Below are 18,051 nucleotides of genomic sequence, written 5' to 3'. Positions count from 1 at the left end.
TCTGTCTCGGGGCCTTGTGATTGCATGGCAGCCCCGAAACAGCTGGCTCCAATCAGAGCGTGCCCCTCGGTGCTGTTTACTCGTTCCATGCGTACGTTACAACAGGAAATTGAACATCAGTCCACCATGACTTGATTTAATGGTGGGTTTTGCTTAAAAGCGCTGCTGCACCCAGATGGGGCATTTGAGTTGCTTTGAATGGTTGATTAACTGTCGCTAATGACGTGCCTTTGTGGAGTCCAACAAAAACGTCAAATTGGAAAATGTGACGTTAGTCTAATCGTGGATGATGGATTTATTTATGATAGCAATGTTTGATATCACTTTTAAGATGGATACTAGTACTCAATTATTGAGTAGTAGCTACTTGAAGTGATACTAAGTACCGTTACCCGAAAAAACTTCTTCTAATTTAGTTCCTGCTCGTAAAGTGGCCGCAAGAGGCCGGCCGATTCAGGTATTAGTACCGATCCCGTGAAATAAGGCTGGTATCTGTACCGATACCAGGTATCAGTAGTCACCCATCCTGAATTCATGATATATCATTTAAAAATTTCTAACAGCATACTATATACCTTAAAAAAAGAACTCAACTTTCCGGGGTGAAATTCTCCATTTTGATGAAATTGTCAAACTAATTTGAAAACAAGCTGTAGACTGCGGCAGTCATACTTGGATGGCGTGTTTCCCGAACGTCTGGAATGAATGGTGATGAAGATATAACAGGCTGTGTTTGGTCATTAGCACTCTTTTTGTATTGGGTGTGAAGCTGCACACTCAAAGCAACATTTGTTGGTCTGTTGGAGCCATCAGTCAGTCATCTGAGACTCAATTCTCCCATTTCCTTTGCTGGGCTGGGCTGGGCTGGGCTGGGCTGGCCTGTGTGAGTCCGACTTGTCATTTCTATGAAAGTGGTAGTCACGATGTTTCCTTCTAATAAATGGGAAAGCATAGGTCATTATTGTCAAGCGTTCACACCCCCGTGGAGCGGCGGGGAGACGCAAACTGCTGCCAAGTCAGAAGCATTGTTGCGCTGACATTTGCACGGAGGATCAAACCCATGATGAGTAATCCATATTGAAAAGCTCGCCGTGCTGCCAAATGTCAAACGGCAGCGGGGGCTATTGTCAGCCCAGCCAACTCTCAAGTATCAATTGGCCGTCGTCACAATGCCGCGTCACCGACTGTATGCGGCGGCCATGCGGCTTGCGCTCCACGCGTCTGGCTTTATTATGACAACAATCCGGGATGGACCTTTACTGGACTATATTATATTATATTATATTATATTATATTATATTATATTATATTATATTATATTATATTATATTATATTATATTATATTATATTATATTATATTATATTATATTATATTATATTATATTATATTATATTAAATTATATTAAATTATATTAAATTATATTAAATTATATTAAATTATATTATATTATATTATATTATAACAGCTAATCAAATGTCCTTTAGGTACCGTTTCAGATGGCATATCATTTTTAATTCCACATCTGCACCAAGCGAGGCCTTGCAGAGAACTGTTGTTCATGATGCTATCTAGTGAGGATAAAGAATATATGCCAATGGGTATATTGTCATGTTGCTTGCCTGCTTACAGGGGAAGCCATGTTCACTTTTCAATACGATAATATGCTGTGTGCACCCACAGGAGTGTAAAGACGGTATTCAGATTATTATTGCGCTTGTGGACTTTAACCTAAGCGGCAAAATCCACCCGTTTTTAACCATCTTAGGGGGGGGGGGGCATTTTGCCATTTGCCGTCGACTGAAAATGACATCACAGTTCCTCCGGGTTCTGGTTGTTCACAAATATGATTCTTCTTGCCATCATACTGAAAATATATCATTTTAAATGAATCTTGCATCGTCAGCACAATGCGTTGACTTACGCTTGTGTTGGCGCGAGCGAATAACACACCAATCATTTTCTCCGTTTTAGCTTTTGTGCGTGCATGACGCCGGCTGCGTCTATAAATTGCTGGCGCATAGAAAAGCAGGATCTGTTCTGCGGAGATCCCAAGGCAGTGCTACATCTCGCACATCTGGAAAGCCAAATTTCATACGGCGCCAAGCTTTTTCCACCCTCGCATTTGTTCCTGTTTACTGATCCAAATCTCACGATAAAGGCTTCCAATTGAACTTTTTGTTCCTTCAAAGCAGCAGAGCCAACAGAAGGTCCGCTTTTCCCACCTGGCCTTCCTCAAACACACCAAGTCTATTTCTGAATGTTGCTGTTCTATTTGTGTTTGTTTGTTACCCGCCGACCGGGCCTCTGTTGACGTCCTCCGTCTCGGCCCTCTTTGGTGCTAATTTAAGTAGCGAGCCTGCGGGACCTTGCTTTAGAGGTCCAAATGTTCTTGTTGAGCTGCGTGGTCAGACTGAATGCTAGATGTCAAGGTTCATTTCTTTCTTTCATCAAAGCGTAGCTTGATGTATTTTTCACGCGTGTGACGGAACAAATAAGATGCGGCAAGGCAGCCTACGAGGTCTCAAAGGTGAAACTCTCTGGCAAATCTGGAAATTCCTTTCCACACTGAAGGCCTTGTTTTTTTGGACCTGGAAAGCAAGCGAACGAGCGGGATTTGTTTCCAGCCGGCTAAAGATTACACCAGTGGGCGGACAATGGGGGTCAGTGATCCTGATGTATTTATATGTAACAGAGACGGGGCGCTATCAAAGGAGAATGTGAATTGCAGCTCCGCACTCGCTTTGTCGGGCACAAATGGGCCTGTTGAGATTCTCGTAGATCAACAGCCAAACCAGGCGGTAAACGTCGGCCGCATTGCGCTGAAGGCAAAAAAAAAAAAGGACTTTCAAAAGCGTAAGCAGCCGCGTGGAGTTTTAAATGAGGACAACTTGGACAGATGTTATCTTCAGGTGTGCCCGCTTTATTTAGCCGTCATCCTCGGAGAACATCTTTCTCGGCGCTCCACGGCGAAGAAAGACCATCGGATCAAATCTAAGGAGGATTGATTTCAGCAGACTTCACCGTCGAGACAAGGCGATAATCATCGGCTTGACAAGCTTTGATCTTTTTCTCTCACAGTCGAGAGAACAATCGAGGTCGTCATTTTTCGCATTGTTCATCCCTAAATCGATCGGATTTTCCTTTCACTTCTTCTCGTATCCTCCGCATGAGCCCGGAGCTGATGTTGTTCTCGGCGAGACTCAGATGCCTCATGGGAACGTGGCCCCTGCAAAGTAAAGCCTCCACGAGGTGGTTTCCTCCCACGTCCGTGACGTGGTTGCCATCCAGATCCACCATCTGCAGACGGGGGTTGGATTTCAACACGTCGGCCAGCAGCCTGACCCCGGGGTCGCCCAGGTTATTCTCGTCTAGAATGATATGAGTCAGCCAGTCGTTTCCTTTGAGACTGTCGAAAAGTTCTTTCCACGCCGCCAGATCCGGGCCGCCGGTTTGAGCTAGACCCAAATACTGCAGGTGCGAGTGCTGCCTCATGTAGGACGCCAGAACCTTCAGCCCCACCCCGCTCAGGTTGTTTCCCCCAATGTCCAGTTCCACAAGTGAAAAGAAGTTCTCGCCAGTGCTGAGGTTGGCGGCGGCGGCGGCTCTCGATGTTTGCTCCTGAAGCTCAGCTATGCCGCTCAGGAGGGCCAGTGCGCCATCATCGCATAGTCGGTTTCCAAACAAGCTCGAGAAGGGAAAAGAAATGGTGTGATCCTGTTGTTATCAAGAAAATCGCTTTGGAATAAATTCCCACACCCTCCCACGAAATGTACGTTCAGCCATAAACGGGGCCTTTTTGGAGTCCCTGGTAATCGTTTGGCAGCTGGAGGTCACAAAATGGATTCTAAGCATCAATCGGAATTATTTTAATAATCGATTATCCATTGTTTCACTTCAAACTGGCCCTTTCGACAGTTATCTGATTTCTATGTGTTTAGTATTTTTTAATCACAAAGAAAACAAATTAAACAACAATAATAAAACGCTTAAATGCAAAATAAATATTATCCGATTACCGTTTTTTTCCGTGTATAATGCGCAAAATGTAACAAATTTATTGTCCTAAAATCTGGGGTGCGCATTATACATGGGGGCGCATTATACACGGAAAAAAACGGTAATTGATGGAATCATCGATTTTCAAAATAAGGTTTAGGGTTCATATCTTGGCTTTTTCATGTTTGCCCGTCTTTTCAGCACTTACTGTAAACTTTTGACCTGAGGTTTCACCTTCAGGACGTCCAGCAGAATGCGAGCCCCGTCCGGGCCAATGAGGTTGAGGTTAAGGTTGAGCAGAGCCACCTCGGACGAGCTGCTCTTCAGAGCGTCCGCTACGATGAGCAGAAGCTGGTCCGTCAGGTCGGTGTTCCTGAGAACCAGCTGCTCCACCTCGTCCGATGTGCTCAGCACTGTGATCATGGCTTCCAGCTATGGCAACAAACCGGGAGAAATTCACGGCAATATGTGAATGGTGTCATTTTTCACAAGCGGGCTGCTGAGCTCTTTCATATCGTCTTGGGGGAATTAGAAGGCAGCTCGAAAGCATGCAGGTCATAGTTCCCTGGAGGCCAAGTTATGGCATCTGACTTCCAATCAATTAACCGCAGGGTGAAAAATCTTTTTCTTGCATTTGCAATTACATTTGGACATCTTTCAAATTCGTGAGAGAAATTTCTCATTCATTTTGCAGAAAACCAAAAAAAAGCACATCAATCTATTTCCGAATGCATAAGAAACAATTTGATCAAGGTTTTTTTTTTTTTTGCTCCAACTGCTGCATCGACTCTAGTTTCTGGTCATTCGTATGAATATACTGCCCCCTGTTGATGCAAAAAATATCAAATCCTTGTGGCAGCAGTCATATGACTGACTTTCTTGAAAATGAGCAAACACACATCTTTCATTTCCATCCATAATAAATAAGACCTTTACTTTTCGAAGCACACCTGCGCTTGCAGGTCTCCATTTTGAAGCGTCTTCTCCTCTTCCCCCTCGCCATCCTCCTTTTCGTTGGGCTCCCCATCTGCTGGTAAGATGGTGTCGCTCCCTTCGCTCAGCTCCACATCTGAGCTGGGCTGGGCGAGGCCCGACGCCAGTCTCTTCTGGAGCCGACGCCTCTGTAGCACTTTGCACAAACAATGGGTTATTGTTAGCGTTGGCGCGATTCAAAAGCACTAGAAGGTGTCTCCAAATGGACGCTAATGTCTTTGATTGTTCCATAGTGAACCTTCTCTCCCTATTATGTAAATGACGGCGGTGTCACGGTGCTGCAGCAGCTCTTTCCACTTGGCTGCAGTTTCCTCGCTCACTGTTTGCTTGGAACCAGTTGTGCTTGCTTGGGCTCTTCTCCAGTTCGCTGCTCATCTGCACGTATTGTTCATGGAAGTCCGTCTGTCCGTCCCCAGCTCTGCTTTTCCTATTTGACTCCCTCGCTTTCTCTCGTTTCTGCTTAGTCAGGACTTCCTCATCCTGTAAGCAGTCTTGGAAAACAAAACCAATGTTGATCTTTGGTGTCTTATCCCCACAATGACGTATCAAGGTTGGTCCGGTCTCACCGAGCGTATGGGCCGTCTTGCTGATGTTCGGCTCGTGAGTGCCGCGTGACCCTTGACGCTGCAGGTCCTGTCTGGCAGATGACGCTCGGCCCTCATTTTTGTGGGACAAGGTCGACCCTGGGGAGCTCCGGCTCGTGGCCGTCTTGTCTTTGCTCCTGCTCTGATCAGTTTGACCCTTACGTCTTCTCTCTTTAATGGCCGCGGGGTCCCCGCTGTCCGCGGATCCACCGGCCTTGTCCTTGACGTGTCTTCTTGCGGATTTCTTCTCCGTTTTGGTCGGGGTAAACAAAGGCGATGACGGACATGACGCCGCTGTGGGAACATTCGGGTCTTGGCAGGAACATGAAACGAAAAGAATGAACGGCGGCACATTTTCTTGTAGCTTTCGAGTATGAATGAATGATTGTGACGAATAAAAAAGAGCGGATGAAAAAGCTTTAGGAAGGAATGGGAGAAGTCGTTTGTACCGGAGCGTCGCACGAGAGGGAGAACTAAGCTCTCCTTTGTGCTGTTGTTCAGTTGCTGGCAGGAGCTGTATTGGCGTCGAAGACTTGTGCATCTGAAAGAGAAAAAAAAATGTCCTGTCCAACTCTTACACATCTCGGCCGCTACGGTAACTTGCCACCTGTGACAAGGCATCCCACCGGCGAGCCAGGACAACCGGAAGCAGCTCTTCTTCCCCTGCTGGAAGCCGGGCGAGTAGCGGTACTCGCAGCAGGAGCTCATTCGGGCCACCTTGATGCCATCGACGTACAAGGAAGCGCTGAAGGGGAAGCTTCGGTGTCTTTGAGAAATGAACTGGAACTGGTCTGGAAGTTGGAAATGAGTGTGGGCTCAGGAAGGTACCCTGAGGAATGCCGCGAGCGAGCAATTTTTTGAATTTGAAATCATTTGTATTGCGTCTCTTCAGATCAACCTCGCTACCTCCTGGAGTCAGCAAGCCCTTGAAGACGCAGATGTTCTCCCCGCCGTTGACTTGTTGGAGCACTTGAAGTTCGTCTCGACTTGAACCTCGGTGGCCTTGTCCCAGGTACGTCATGGTCACAGTGACGTTGGATTTCTTTGCCTCTCTCTGCGCACTGAGGTAGTTCTAAAAACACGAGGGAGGGAGGGAGGGAGGAAAGTTCCAGAAGTGGAAGCTTCGTTCTTCCTACTTGTTTGTTTTTTGCCTACTTGTTTGTTGCAGTGACCTCCGGTCGTGCACGAGCTGACCGAAGAGAAGGATCCTCTCCGACTGTTGCTGAGATAAGGGCAGGACTGACTGAGATTTCCTCGGAGGGAGGCCTTCCTGGTGACGGCCGGCAGGTAAAGGTCATCTTTGCCAGAGCGCGCCGTGAGATCGTCCAGCTACGGGGAGACGGAACAAATCGGGTTTTTGTCTGAGGAGTTGTTTTGAAGTCAACATCATGACTTGTAAAGATGTTTATTGGGACAGTTGCTTGAGAGATCAAACGTCAGCCAATACGTTATTTGGTGGGAAAAAACTTTTTGCAAGATAAATAACGTCCCAGAAATGAAAAGCTATGACATCATCGACTCTCAGGGATCTTCAAGACGTGATCAATCTTTTCAATAATGCTAAAATAGCGCACACACCATCTCCATCAAGGAGGAATTTGCCTTTTTGCTCTGAGCAAACTCGTTTTGCCAACTGGACCTGACTGAGCCTGGATGGGATGAACATGTCAAAATGAGTTTGGGGTTGTTGTTTTTGGTGCTGACAGGATGCGAAGAACTTACTGAAGTATTTCTGCCTCCTGCGCGGCTTGAAAAGAGATCCTGCAGGAGCATTTGGCTGTTCTGCCGGATTCTTCTCAGTGATTCCTTCTGGTATGTCTCCATTACAGCAGGCCAACTGAAAAAAGTGGACAGTTGATGAGTTGAAGGAGCTCAGGAGGAAAATATTTCCCAACAGTAACAGGCTAAAAGACTTTTGACGATTTATGATTTGAGAGACTGCCTCGCCTCTGAAAAATAAATACAGTCAAAGAAACAAGGTTAAAATGATCTTTGAGTTCTTCCAGTTTTGTTCTGGCTCAAGACGTCAAATTTCTTTTCTTATGACCTGAAATCAAACACGACTTAACTGGTCTGTCATTGTTTTGTCATTTCGAACTATTTTATCTATCATTCTTGTGAGATCACATTCAACAAACGTATTACTTTTGAAACGGACTCATTAAAAGGAGGCACTGGAGCGAGATGTCCTACCTGTTGTCTCGTCGGCTTGTGAGGTGATACTGTCGCTTTGCCGGTTTTCCAACAAGTGACACCTGAGAAGCTGTCACATCCTCAGGTGAGCAACCATGACCTTTAACCTTGCTTGTAAATAATGACAAGGCTCACAGCATCAGGCAACTCTGCACAGTGACTAAATACATGAGATATTTTCTCCTTTTGTATATTGATCGATTTTGATGTCACATGCTACATCATGATCATTCTGAGAGCTGCTTGGAACATTTCAACTATTTGCAGCTTTCGTGTAGCAAAGAAAAGAACCCAAATTCTCTGCAACTCAGCGTTTTACCACTAGAGGGTGCAAGAAGACCGAGCGGTCTTTCCACACTATACTAATAAATAATAAAATCAGGTCATATTGACGTCAACGGTAATACAGAGAGCTGAGATGGCACTACTATTAAATGAAGATGCTGTATCACAGAAGTCAAAACAGAATTGGTACTTGAATAATAGATGACAAATATAATCATATATAATGATAATATAATAACATATAGAAAGATAATAAATACATAAATAAAGTCAAAGTCTGCTTTATTGTCAACATCTTCACATGCCGAGACACACAAAGAGATTGAAATTACGTTTTCCCTATCCCACGGTGACAAGACATATTACACAATAGACATACAAGTAAACAACGCAATATAAAAAACAAGAAGGCACAAACAATAAATAATAAGAGTAACAATAAATAATAAATAAATAGAAGCACCAGTCACACATATGATCTTCCATTCATTTCATGATGAAATGCATTTATTTACCAAACTTTTCAAAACATACTGACAGTTGTGCAAATGAGCGATGCTTATTGCGCATTGATTTTTCCCACTTAAGTTATTCATTACTGGCACACGCACATAGACACATTTACGCTCAGTCCTGTCTATCAGGCGTCATATTTCATTAGCAATCATTTGGCTGACAGATGACTTCGACTTATATTTAAAAACTAAAGCTAATAGTATAACTAATAAAAGTTCAAAGTGCGCATTTCCGAGAAAAATAGCAACTCAACTAACAAGCACAATATTCATTCAAACTAACTGAATTCAAAACAATCAAAACCATGAAAAAAAATCCCCAAATAACTGTGATGAAAAATCCCAACCTGATTGGCACTCAAATCTATTTTTCTTCCACACACAGTCTGAGTGGATAATAAGCGACATTTTGTCATCAAGAGCACAAAAGCGTTGCTTCGTCCAAAAAAATCATTCAAATCATTCCCCGCTTTGTGTCGTTCTCTTTTCTGCTCTTTACGAAATGAACTTCCACTCTCTCCGAGTCCAAAAATGACTTCATGACAAGTTAGGGTTGAAGATCACTTACGTATGTCGGCGCCTTGCTTTTATTCTTAGGAGATCTTATTGGGGACAGCTGCAGGAAGTTTAGCCTTTCAGGGGCTGACCTAGCGGGACATCCAAAAAGTCAGCATGACCATCACATGACCACCTACTGTCTGGAAGGCGCATTATGTAACACTGAGGATTTTACGAACATCTCCTACATTAACGCACGTATAAAAAGACCCGCCATTTGGAGAATAGCACGTCTTCATTTTTGCTCCATGGCACTTCAAGGCCTTTGATGGCCTTTACTCTTTAATGGATGGCTGCCATTTACGTCACACTCGGGCATAAAAAATTGTCAATGGCAGTTGCCGTCAGTAATCCAAAGAACAAAGATTGAATACAATCTGTTGAAGGAGGCGCTGTGACCTCGTCAATTTCAAAAAGCACAATTGTCACAACAACAAAGCAGCTACTAGCTAGAAAAGGCTCAGCTAGCATTTTTGTGGAGTACGATTTTGGAACGTTCATAACGGTTCGATGGTTGTGGGCTTGATCAAGAGATGACATCATCTACCGCGATGACATGGTGAGGCAGTTGCCGGGATAAAAACGGACCATCCACCTGTTCATGTAAAATATCTATCAGCTACTTCACACCATCTCCTGCCTGCCTGCGCATGATCAACAGCTCGCCTTGCCCTCCATGTGTGCTCTTAATTTATGCTGAAATCGCCTGATGTACAGTAACTGCTTATATATATATATTTCTTTCTTTCTTTATTTTCAAATCCTCCTTCAGTGAACCTCTTGACCTTGTGAAAATTCGGCCTGTTGCAGTGGAATGCCTCCGGGCAAGTGCATGTGAGTCGGCCAGTTCATCAAATGAAAGCTTCCAGCCAAAGTGTTTTGGTGTTGATTCTCGGATGGCAAATTTGGATCATCTCGGCGGGCCACCGGGGAAATCTCGGCCACTTCTCGTTGGATAATGAGAAGAATCCATCTTCTTTTTGCTCGGTGCGTTCGGGCTGGGGACTGTTTGCTTCTTTTCCATACACGCACGGGCTGCTTCTGTATCATACACTTATTTCGATGCGGTGAGTCAGGAAATGAATCATTGTCGAACTTAAATGTCAGAGACCAAGGCGATGACGGACGTTAACCAAACTCGGACATCGGAATAAATACTAAAAAGCGGAGAAGGCTTTCAACGAAGATGGCATTCCAGCAGAATGCGTCAATAAAACTGCAAGGTGAAGCAAGGCCACTTTGCACAATTTAGAAACACACATTATACGATTTTTTTTTTTTTTGACGCCTACTCTGTGACTCAGTTGTCAGCGCCGTCATTCAACCACTGACTGATGGTGAGATGCATCTCGAAAAGCTCGCCGAAACAGTTAGATGGATGAATTTAGCTTGATTTATTTGACATCACAGAGCCTTCAATGCACCTGTCAAGATTTGGATCGACTGGGGAGGTTTATTTGCTGGAAACTGAAAGAGCTTGGAAGGGTGTGCGCCCCGCCCCGCCCCGCCCCGCCCCACAAGTAACTGAAAGCATGTGGAGAATTCCGACAGCGCGACAGTTGACAAATAAAATGTTCAGGAGGAGTCTTGGGTTTCAAAGTGCACAGGTGGGGGGTGGAGGGGGGTCAGTTACATCACGAAGGAGGGTGGCCAGTGTTTCTAGGGAGAGTAAGCTTGCTCCTTCAGTTTGCTGACTACAAAAGTGTTGACGCTGGCATTTTTTAAAGCAGATTACAGAAGGCCTTGCTGGAGGTAGGAACGCGGAGCAACGGAATAAGGAGAGAGAAAAAAAAATGGGAGTATACAATGAACAAGGGTAAGGGGCTCGACTTTGTGCACGTTTGTGATTGGTTGCCGTCATGTCAATAGAAGAAATAAGTGAATGGTTTGGAAATGATTTGTTGTCCAATTAAAAGCATCGTGCTGTAGCAACTCATCTTTTTTGTAAGCCAAAGTTCAGGAAACAAACCAAATAATAAATAATTAATATGCCAATCGTTCTCCTGTAGACTGCGATAACCCGTTGAATTAAAATATTGTCGCTTGCAAAAAAACAATTGGACTTTTAATCTTCTGGAACGATCATTTTGAGCCTCTTTTAACAATTTCATATTCAAAACAAGTCCCTCAACAATATGAATTGGAATCAATGGCCAGCAAGTCTCCATAAATATCACGTCTTTTGATTTTCTCTTTGCAGGTCATCCATTGAGGAGCCCCAGAATCAGCACATGGTATCCAAGGATGGCCGAGGCGGCGCCACCCCCCAAGATGTCGGCACTGACATGATATTTATGGGTCAGTGTCTGCTCGTCTGGTGGGACATCTTACGTAGGATAAGATGAAATCCGCAGTGAACAGCCGTGGACGTATCGGTGACACATTCTTTCTGTCAGGCGACTCGCTCACAGTAAAAACCAAGAGATACTTTGTTTCTCCACTTGGTTACTTTGCTGTTAGCATTTTTTTGAGAACGGTGCTTGGCTCACACTCGCTACTTAAGTACAGATTCAATCGATCAATCAATAAATGTATTTGTAAATGAAGAAATAAGCAAAACCTCCATAGCAAATGAGCTTTTTGCCGTTTTGTTTCCACAGTGGGCGGCTGGACCAAGGACGACCCATCCTGTCCGGTGGAGCAGTTCCGTCCTGAATTGAACGAGTGGAGGACGGCGGCTCGCATGGTCAAGCAGAGGGGCGAGGTGGCCGTGGGCACCTTGGACAATAAGATGTACGCAGCGGGTGGGGAAGACAACCTCCGATGTTACAGTAACGTGGAGAGGTAAGCTGCTTTGTGCTGCTAAACGTGAGGTCGGCATTAAAGCAGAATTGATTTGAGTCATGTGGGACACGCACACATGTAGACTCCATGCTCGGCTCACTCACGGCACTCTCAAATAACTCGAAGCCGTTGGCTGCTCTCCAGTTCTCACAGAGAGACACTTCTTGACTAAATGAGACCCAGTTGGGGAAACATCCACTCCGGCCATCGTCACCGTTACCTGAGAGGAGAGTAGGCATTCCCTGAAGTGCTCTTGTGGGCTTTTCAAAGGCTTGCATGCATCCCTTTCAACCAAACACCAATTTCATTGAGGTCTGATGAGGAAGATGCTTAAGTGCGCCACATTTCATGGTGGAGACAATGCCAATTATGGGGCGAAATGTAAACGACTTGCCAGTCAGGCTGATCATAAATGAGGCCTTGGGTTGGATCCCAGAGCTCGCTATTGAGGCGACAAGGTTACTAGAAATAGTACTCGGTAAGCCAAGAATGCCAAACTGAAATAAATATTGTCGGTCATGCATGGTCAAGCAAATGTGTCATGTAATGTAACGGAGAGTCATCATGTTTATGACTACCGTTTTTTTCCATGTATAATGCGCCCCCATGTATAATAGGCACCCTAAAAATGGCATGTTGATGCTGGAAAAAAGCCTGTACCCATGTATAATACGCACCCAAATTTGGACTCCTACTTAAGTCGGTTAACGTAAAATTATTTCAGAAAAAAGATCTTTAGGATAAAAATAAATAAAGATTTTTTTTTTTTTGTATCCATGTATAATGCGCACCCCAGATTTTAGGACAATAAATTTGTTAAATTTTGTGCATTATACATGGAAAAAAACGGTAAATGTTTTGCATTCTATGCAGTGCTATTTTTGAAGCCATTTTTTCCATCATGTCACTTTGGCTCGCTCAGTACATCACCGTCATCATTTCTTTGTTTGCCGTTCAAACAGCCAAGCGAACACGACAAGCATGTGTCAATTCTTTCATTGGTCACCATTGATTGTGTGCCAAGGATTCTGCCTAGCAACAAGTGTCTGCACATAAAATACCAGTTGTGACATGACTGCGTGTTTGTTTGTTACTACATTAATGTTTGAAGACTAATTAGAGCGGAGCTGTCTATTTTGGCTCAACACTTGACCCCCCCCCCCCCCCCCATTCCCGGTAGGTACGACCCAGACACAGACAGCTGGAGTGCGGATGTAGCACCCTTGAGCAACCCCCGCACTGGAGTGTGCGTGGTGACCATGGACGGATACTTGTACGCCATTGGAGGACACGACGGCATTGCAGCCGTGAATACCGTGGAGAGGTACTGCGGCAACATTTCCATACCAAACGCTGTCTGATATACTTTGTGGGTGCGGGGAATGTTCTTTCTGACGTCCCTCAAAAGCATCTTATGTAACAGAGTTGAAGACAATAAAAAGAAAAAAAAGCTCATATTCTGAGTTCAATAGGTGTTCTTCTTTGGTTGCTGCAGGTACGATCCACAGATGAACGCTTGGAGCAAGCAGGCGCCCATGCTGACAAGACGCGCCAGAGCTGTGGCTGCCGTGCTGGGTGATCACTTGTATGTGATTGGAGGCAATGATGGAGTCCTGCCACTCAATTCAGGTCTTGTTCAAGAATTTTTTACAAATCCACAAAATTCTTCCAAAAATCAGGATTTGTTGCCTTTCCAAAGACGTGGAAATGTGGGAAATTATACCCAAAGTCAATTAGTTGGACTGGCACCTGTCCAATCCTATTTCTCAGTGAGGAGGCGGTCCCCCAGCAGCCCCCCTTCTAACTCCGCCAGTGTGTACAGGCTCCCATGTCCTTAAAATATTAGCCTTTAAATCACTGGCTGCTTTAATTGCTTGTAATGAGCAAAATGCAAAGAATCCAGAGAATGACAGTTTATCGTCCAAATTTGGCCGTGATTCCACGCAGAATAAGAACCTTTTTCACTGACTCGGCTTGTTCTCGTCTTTTTTTTTTAATTAACCAATGCACATTTGTTGTTAGCATCTCTTTATTAGCGTCATAAAAGTAGATGCTGTTTTGCAGTATTGGCTGGAGCTTAGCAGCAAAAATAATAATTAAACAAAACAAGCAAGCCAATTGTACCTGCCTGCTGTAAAGTTAGACCATTTAGAATTTGACCAACCAGGCCGGACAAAAGGTTCAACCAATCATTTTGAATGACAACCTTGAGAATGCTGCACTTAGTTGGCTCTTTTATCGTTTATGGGAAATCAAATCGTGCTCTCGTGGGCATCTCTTTACAGATTATAAGATACTTAAAACAAAACAGTTAATGGAGGTTTAAAGCTGGACCCCTGCTGTTATTTGCTCTGGGAAAATTGCTTCATATTAAAAAAAAAGAAAATCCCGGAACATAATATGTTTAACGTCACAGTTTCCACTGCACAGGAGTGGAAAATGCACACCATTTTTTTTCAAGCAATGACAAAACCCCAAAACATGAATTTGGACTTTTATAGTGTCATTTAATACTGCTTACTTTGACGTCAAGCAGACGTGACCTCACATACACTCGCGTGGTCTCGCTCTCACACACACACACACACACACACACACACAGACTGGCCTTATAAAAAAAAACAAGAGTTATGTCCCGCTGCCACCCATTTGGACTATTTCAGTCTCTGAGAAGCGCATGCCCCTGAAATTCCCACAACCTATTTGGGTCAAGTTCAAGGTCTGCATTTTTCTTTTCAATCCACAACAATAATTTGGGCGCATTTAAAAATAAAGATGTCACTGGTCTTAAGGTTTAGGTACAGCAACTGTGTAAATGTTTCACAGTGGAGAAATACAGCCTCGAAGACGGCACCTGGTCCATATGTGCCCACATGTCCACTCCCAGAGAGAAGGCGGGCTGCGCCGTGTACCTGGGTCACGTCTACGTGGCCGGGGGCAGGGACGACCTCGGCTTGTGTCTGTGCTCGGCGGAGCGCCTCGACCCGGACACCGGCAGGTGGACTCCTGTCAAACGCATGAGAAGCAAGAGAGACAACGTGAGCGGATGCACTCGGTCGGGCCTTTGGAAATGTCGCCGGTGCCATTTTTGTGAATGTTTTTCTTTTCAGGTGTCTCTCGTGGTGTTCAAGGGTGCTTTGCTGGCCGCGGGGGGCTCCGACGGCGTTGCAGATTTGAAAACAATCGAAGTTTACGATAGTGAAAGCAACGCTTGGAGGTAAGAGGAGAATCGCTACGCTCCTCCCGGTTTAATTACAGCGCTGATGTTGAGTGAGTTTTATCATTAGCGATATTGCCCGCTAATTCCATGCTTGGCTCTATTTGGTTCATTTGTTTTTCATTGCTTTCACGGGCAGGGGTCTGGCTATTGTAAACAATGGTAAAAATGAAAAGATAGGATTGTTTCATATCAATAAACCAAAATGTCGAGTTGTCAACGAAAACCTAATAAAACAAGAAACAAAATTAGTCAGCTGAAATGTGATTTTTAATCAGGATTTTCTATAGAAGAAGAAGAAATATAAGAAATATTTATATTTGTCAAATTTCGAAAACACATTAGATCATTGAAAATACGACTTCACAGCAATAATACAACAAGAGAGGTTTTGCTGTGCCCAATATTTGTATTATCTTGGTTGTAGATTTCGGATTGTGCATCAGTGTAGAACTGTACTGCACACTGGCGGAGCTAGAGGGGGCGTCCCCTTCTGAAATGTGCCTAGGACAGCCACAGGTGCCAAGACAGATCATTTCTGATTCTTTTCAGCCATTTTTTATTCGGCATCTCCACCCAGCCCCTGTAGGGAACATATAATTGAGTCTTTATCAGAATATTTTTGATGAGTTTTGGGGCTTTGTAAATATTTTCTTGTTTGTCTAAATTAGCCAGCTCTCCCAGTGGTAAGATTCCTAAAATGTTGTGTATTACAACCTAGAACAGACGAGCTAGTGCTACCACAAGTGAGTCATGACAGGTACACGAAAAAGTTCCCAGATCCGTGAATCAAACGCTCCCACTGCACCGCAACTAACTTGGGCGCTACTTCCGATCACATTCCAATCAAAACGTCGAGACGGCGCAACTTTATGATTCATGCGAGGCTCCTACATAAGCCTTGAGGCTTCCTCCTGCATCTGACTGCGGCGCCGTCTGACCGTTTCTCTTTCACTTGTCTGTTTTTAGACACTTTGGAAGTATGAAGAGCAAGCATCCAGGAGGCAGAGCGGCCGTGCTTTACTGAGCCCCCGACAATGCCATGAGCGGGACACAAGTGATGGAGACAAAGATAGGCTGGGCTAATGGATGCCAGTGCCAGGCTTGAGGACATGCTGTGATAAGCTTCAATCCCTGGCAGCATAATGACTGAATAATTGAACAGTTTGCTCAAAAATGAGTTGCATTAGTAAACCGCTGGTAGAAAACAAGTCCACGCATTGAATGGAAGGAAGCACATTAGAGGCTGCAAGGTTACATCACTGCTATTTTGATGTCCCCTTCTTGCATCGAAAAATGGATCTTTTAGAGGTGGTCGATACATGCATGCACAATAAGAGGGGGTGACTAAGTGTGGATTATGTAAAGTACAGCGGAAGCCAGGGAATCAGGGAAGAGAGAGAGTGCTGTTTACAAAGAGGTTAACAACAGGTAATATTAAGATGAAAAAAAAAACTAGCTTACTAACCATGTCCAAAAAATATACCGAAAAAGTTAAATATGAATGAACTGTATTTAAGCAGTGATGTATTTTTGTTCACCACTAGGGGGAGCCCCCACACGACACTTTGAGAATCACCCTTTACTAGTCTCTCAGCGATGTTCTTGACCTAATAAACAGAAAGTAAATGATAGTAGTAGCATACAAACATTTTTTTAAAATCGTGCACGATGTTCGCTAACCTCACTGAACCTCAGTTCAGCAAGCGTTAGGAATCTTTACGATTTTCATTACGCCCCGCAATCTTCATTAAAGTTTGATGAGTTTACCTGTAAATGTGAGTGATGTTTTAATGTATTCATTACAGAGTATTTTTAAGCATTCATGTTGTTGTATGACGGTGACAGCCGGACCCTGAATCGATTCTTCATATTTTGATAATGTCCTGTGAGGAAGGGAAGCAAAGGAGACAAATTCTTGATCCAGATTTCAACAACATTTCAGTGGAAGCAAAGACTGGAGTAAAAAGGTGTTTGCAAAGTCAGATGAGATTTTGAGAAGAAGTGCAGAGAGAATGTTATAAAAGTGAAATATTGTATCAATATACCGGAATTAAAATGGTGTTCCTTCCAAGCACACTGCGTTGTGTGTGTTTTTCCATCACGGTTCACAGTCTTCCTTGTGCAAACATAAAGCCGATCTCGTTTTGTTGAAATCTGGAGGAAATCAAGCGCCACAGTGAGGCGAGCTAGTGAGTGAGATGCGCCAGCCAGTCGGCACGGCACGGCACGCCACGGCACGGCACGCCACGGCACGGCACGCCACGGCACGGCACGCCACGGCACGGCACGGCACGGCACGGCACACCATAAGTGGCTGTGTGGGCTTTGAAAAGGATGACGCTCCGCTCGGAGGGTTCTTGCCCCCTGGAGGATAATGGGCTGAAACGCGGCTGAGGCTGCCTGAGCACAAGGAATACGCACACGGAGCCGCAAACAGCAGCTTTCCCGGAGACGTCGGCCATCCATCCATCCATCCAGCCCCGCTCCCCGTCAGCGTGTGCACAATGAATGTTTTCTTCAACTTGAGGGGCTCCATTGTGAGACAGATGGTGGAGGACAGAGCAGCTCCAGGTATGTATTAAATGGCACATTTTTAGAACTTCTTAAGATGGAGTCAATAACATCATCATCAGGTGTCTTTGAGATGTAGTTTCCTCCCAGCCTTATGTCAATGATAGCAACGTCATAGACAAAATATTGACAATTAGAAATGACTGCGTTGGAGATCATCTCGTCTGTTTCTGTCCACAAAGTGTGGGGATGGATTTTCCGTCTGTTATCTTGAGAGCATTGGCCTTGACATTACGCCTTATTTATTATAAAATGACCCAATCCTCCGCGCATGAAAGCTTCAACAAGAAATTGCAACATTTTGGCAAGAAGTAGAAATTGTTGATCAAGTGATGTGACAAAAAATCTA

General features: G+C 44.4%; 3 protein-coding genes across 7 annotated transcripts in view; 2 read left to right on the top strand and 1 right to left on the bottom strand.

Annotated features, from left to right (window-relative positions):
* Positions 1–2,902: 2,902 nt before the first annotated feature.
* LOC133154619 (NLR family CARD domain-containing protein 3) lies at positions 2,903–7,838 on the bottom strand. Of its 3 annotated transcripts, XM_061279462.1 has the most exons (7): positions 7,299–7,838; positions 6,732–6,905; positions 6,483–6,648; positions 6,026–6,367; positions 5,559–5,888; positions 4,936–5,483; positions 3,796–4,431 (listed from the first exon to the last, which is right to left on the bottom strand). In XM_061279462.1, exons 1-6 carry the CDS (start codon positions 7,398–7,400, stop codon positions 5,263–5,265), a joined length of 1,335 nt encoding a protein of 444 aa, XP_061135446.1. In that variant the 5' UTR covers positions 7,401–7,838; the 3' UTR covers positions 3,796–4,431; positions 4,936–5,262. The 3 variants fall into 3 exon arrangements, with proteins under 3 accessions (XP_061135447.1, XP_061135448.1, XP_061135446.1); XM_061279463.1 differs by lacking the exons at positions 5,559–5,888; positions 6,026–6,367; positions 6,483–6,648; positions 6,732–6,905; positions 7,299–7,838 and adding an exon at positions 2,903–3,688 and having other exon boundaries at positions 4,208–4,431; positions 4,936–5,253; XM_061279464.1 differs by lacking the exons at positions 5,559–5,888; positions 6,026–6,367; positions 6,483–6,648; positions 6,732–6,905; positions 7,299–7,838 and adding an exon at positions 2,903–3,688 and having other exon boundaries at positions 4,208–4,431; positions 4,950–5,253.
* si:ch73-29c22.1 (kelch-like protein 20) lies at positions 6,746–17,202 on the top strand. Of its 3 annotated transcripts, none has more exons than XM_061279467.1 (8): positions 6,746–6,863; positions 11,328–11,425; positions 11,728–11,911; positions 13,092–13,235; positions 13,407–13,540; positions 14,738–14,949; positions 15,022–15,128; positions 16,098–17,202. In XM_061279467.1, the coding sequence occupies exons 2-8, from the start codon at positions 11,359–11,361 to the stop codon at positions 16,153–16,155; spliced, it is 906 nt and encodes a 301-aa protein (XP_061135451.1). In that variant the 5' UTR covers positions 6,746–6,863; positions 11,328–11,358; the 3' UTR covers positions 16,156–17,202. The 3 variants fall into 3 exon arrangements, with proteins under 3 accessions (XP_061135451.1, XP_061135450.1, XP_061135452.1); XM_061279466.1 differs by lacking the exon at positions 6,746–6,863 and adding an exon at positions 10,756–10,943; XM_061279468.1 differs by lacking the exons at positions 6,746–6,863; positions 11,328–11,425 and adding an exon at positions 11,512–11,629.
* Positions 17,203–17,455: 253 nt separating this feature from the next.
* The window catches only part of LOC133154737 (potassium channel subfamily T member 1-like), a 34,207-nt gene continuing 33,611 nt past the window's right edge, over positions 17,456–18,051 (top strand). Inside the window, exon 1 of the mRNA XM_061279667.1 lies at positions 17,456–17,702. Within this exon, the coding sequence (XP_061135651.1) occupies positions 17,636–17,702 (67 nt within the window). The 5' untranslated portion in view covers positions 17,456–17,635. The remainder of the gene's footprint in view (positions 17,703–18,051) is intronic.

This window comes from Syngnathus typhle, linkage group LG5 (assembly GCF_033458585.1).
Source record: "Syngnathus typhle isolate RoL2023-S1 ecotype Sweden linkage group LG5, RoL_Styp_1.0, whole genome shotgun sequence".
Lineage (NCBI taxonomy): Eukaryota > Metazoa > Chordata > Actinopteri > Syngnathiformes > Syngnathidae > Syngnathus > Syngnathus typhle.
Note: the sequence above shows the minus strand (reverse complement) of the source record. Positions and strands in the feature narration are given on the sequence as shown.

Excerpts from the sequence above, each read along its gene's own strand:
- LOC133154619 (XM_061279462.1), bottom strand. The coding sequence starts at position 7,400 with ATGGAGACATACCAGAAGGAATCACTGAGAAGAATCCGGCAGAACAGC. Across the intron at positions 6,368-6,482 it reads GGGCTTGCTGACTCCAGGAG|ACCAGTTCCAGTTCATTTCT; the intron begins GTAGCGAGGTTG and ends TCCAACTTCCAG. Across the intron at positions 5,889-6,025 it reads CCCTCTCGTGCGACGCTCCG|ACCCGAATGTTCCCACAGCG; the intron begins GTACAAACGACT and ends GTTCCTGCCAAG.
- si:ch73-29c22.1 (XM_061279466.1), top strand. The coding sequence starts at position 10,921 with ATGGGAGTATACAATGAACAAGG. Across the intron at positions 14,950-15,021 it reads TGAGAAGCAAGAGAGACAAC|GTGTCTCTCGTGGTGTTCAA; the intron begins GTGAGCGGATGC and ends TTTTCTTTTCAG. Across the intron at positions 15,129-16,097 it reads AGTGAAAGCAACGCTTGGAG|ACACTTTGGAAGTATGAAGA; the intron begins GTAAGAGGAGAA and ends GTCTGTTTTTAG.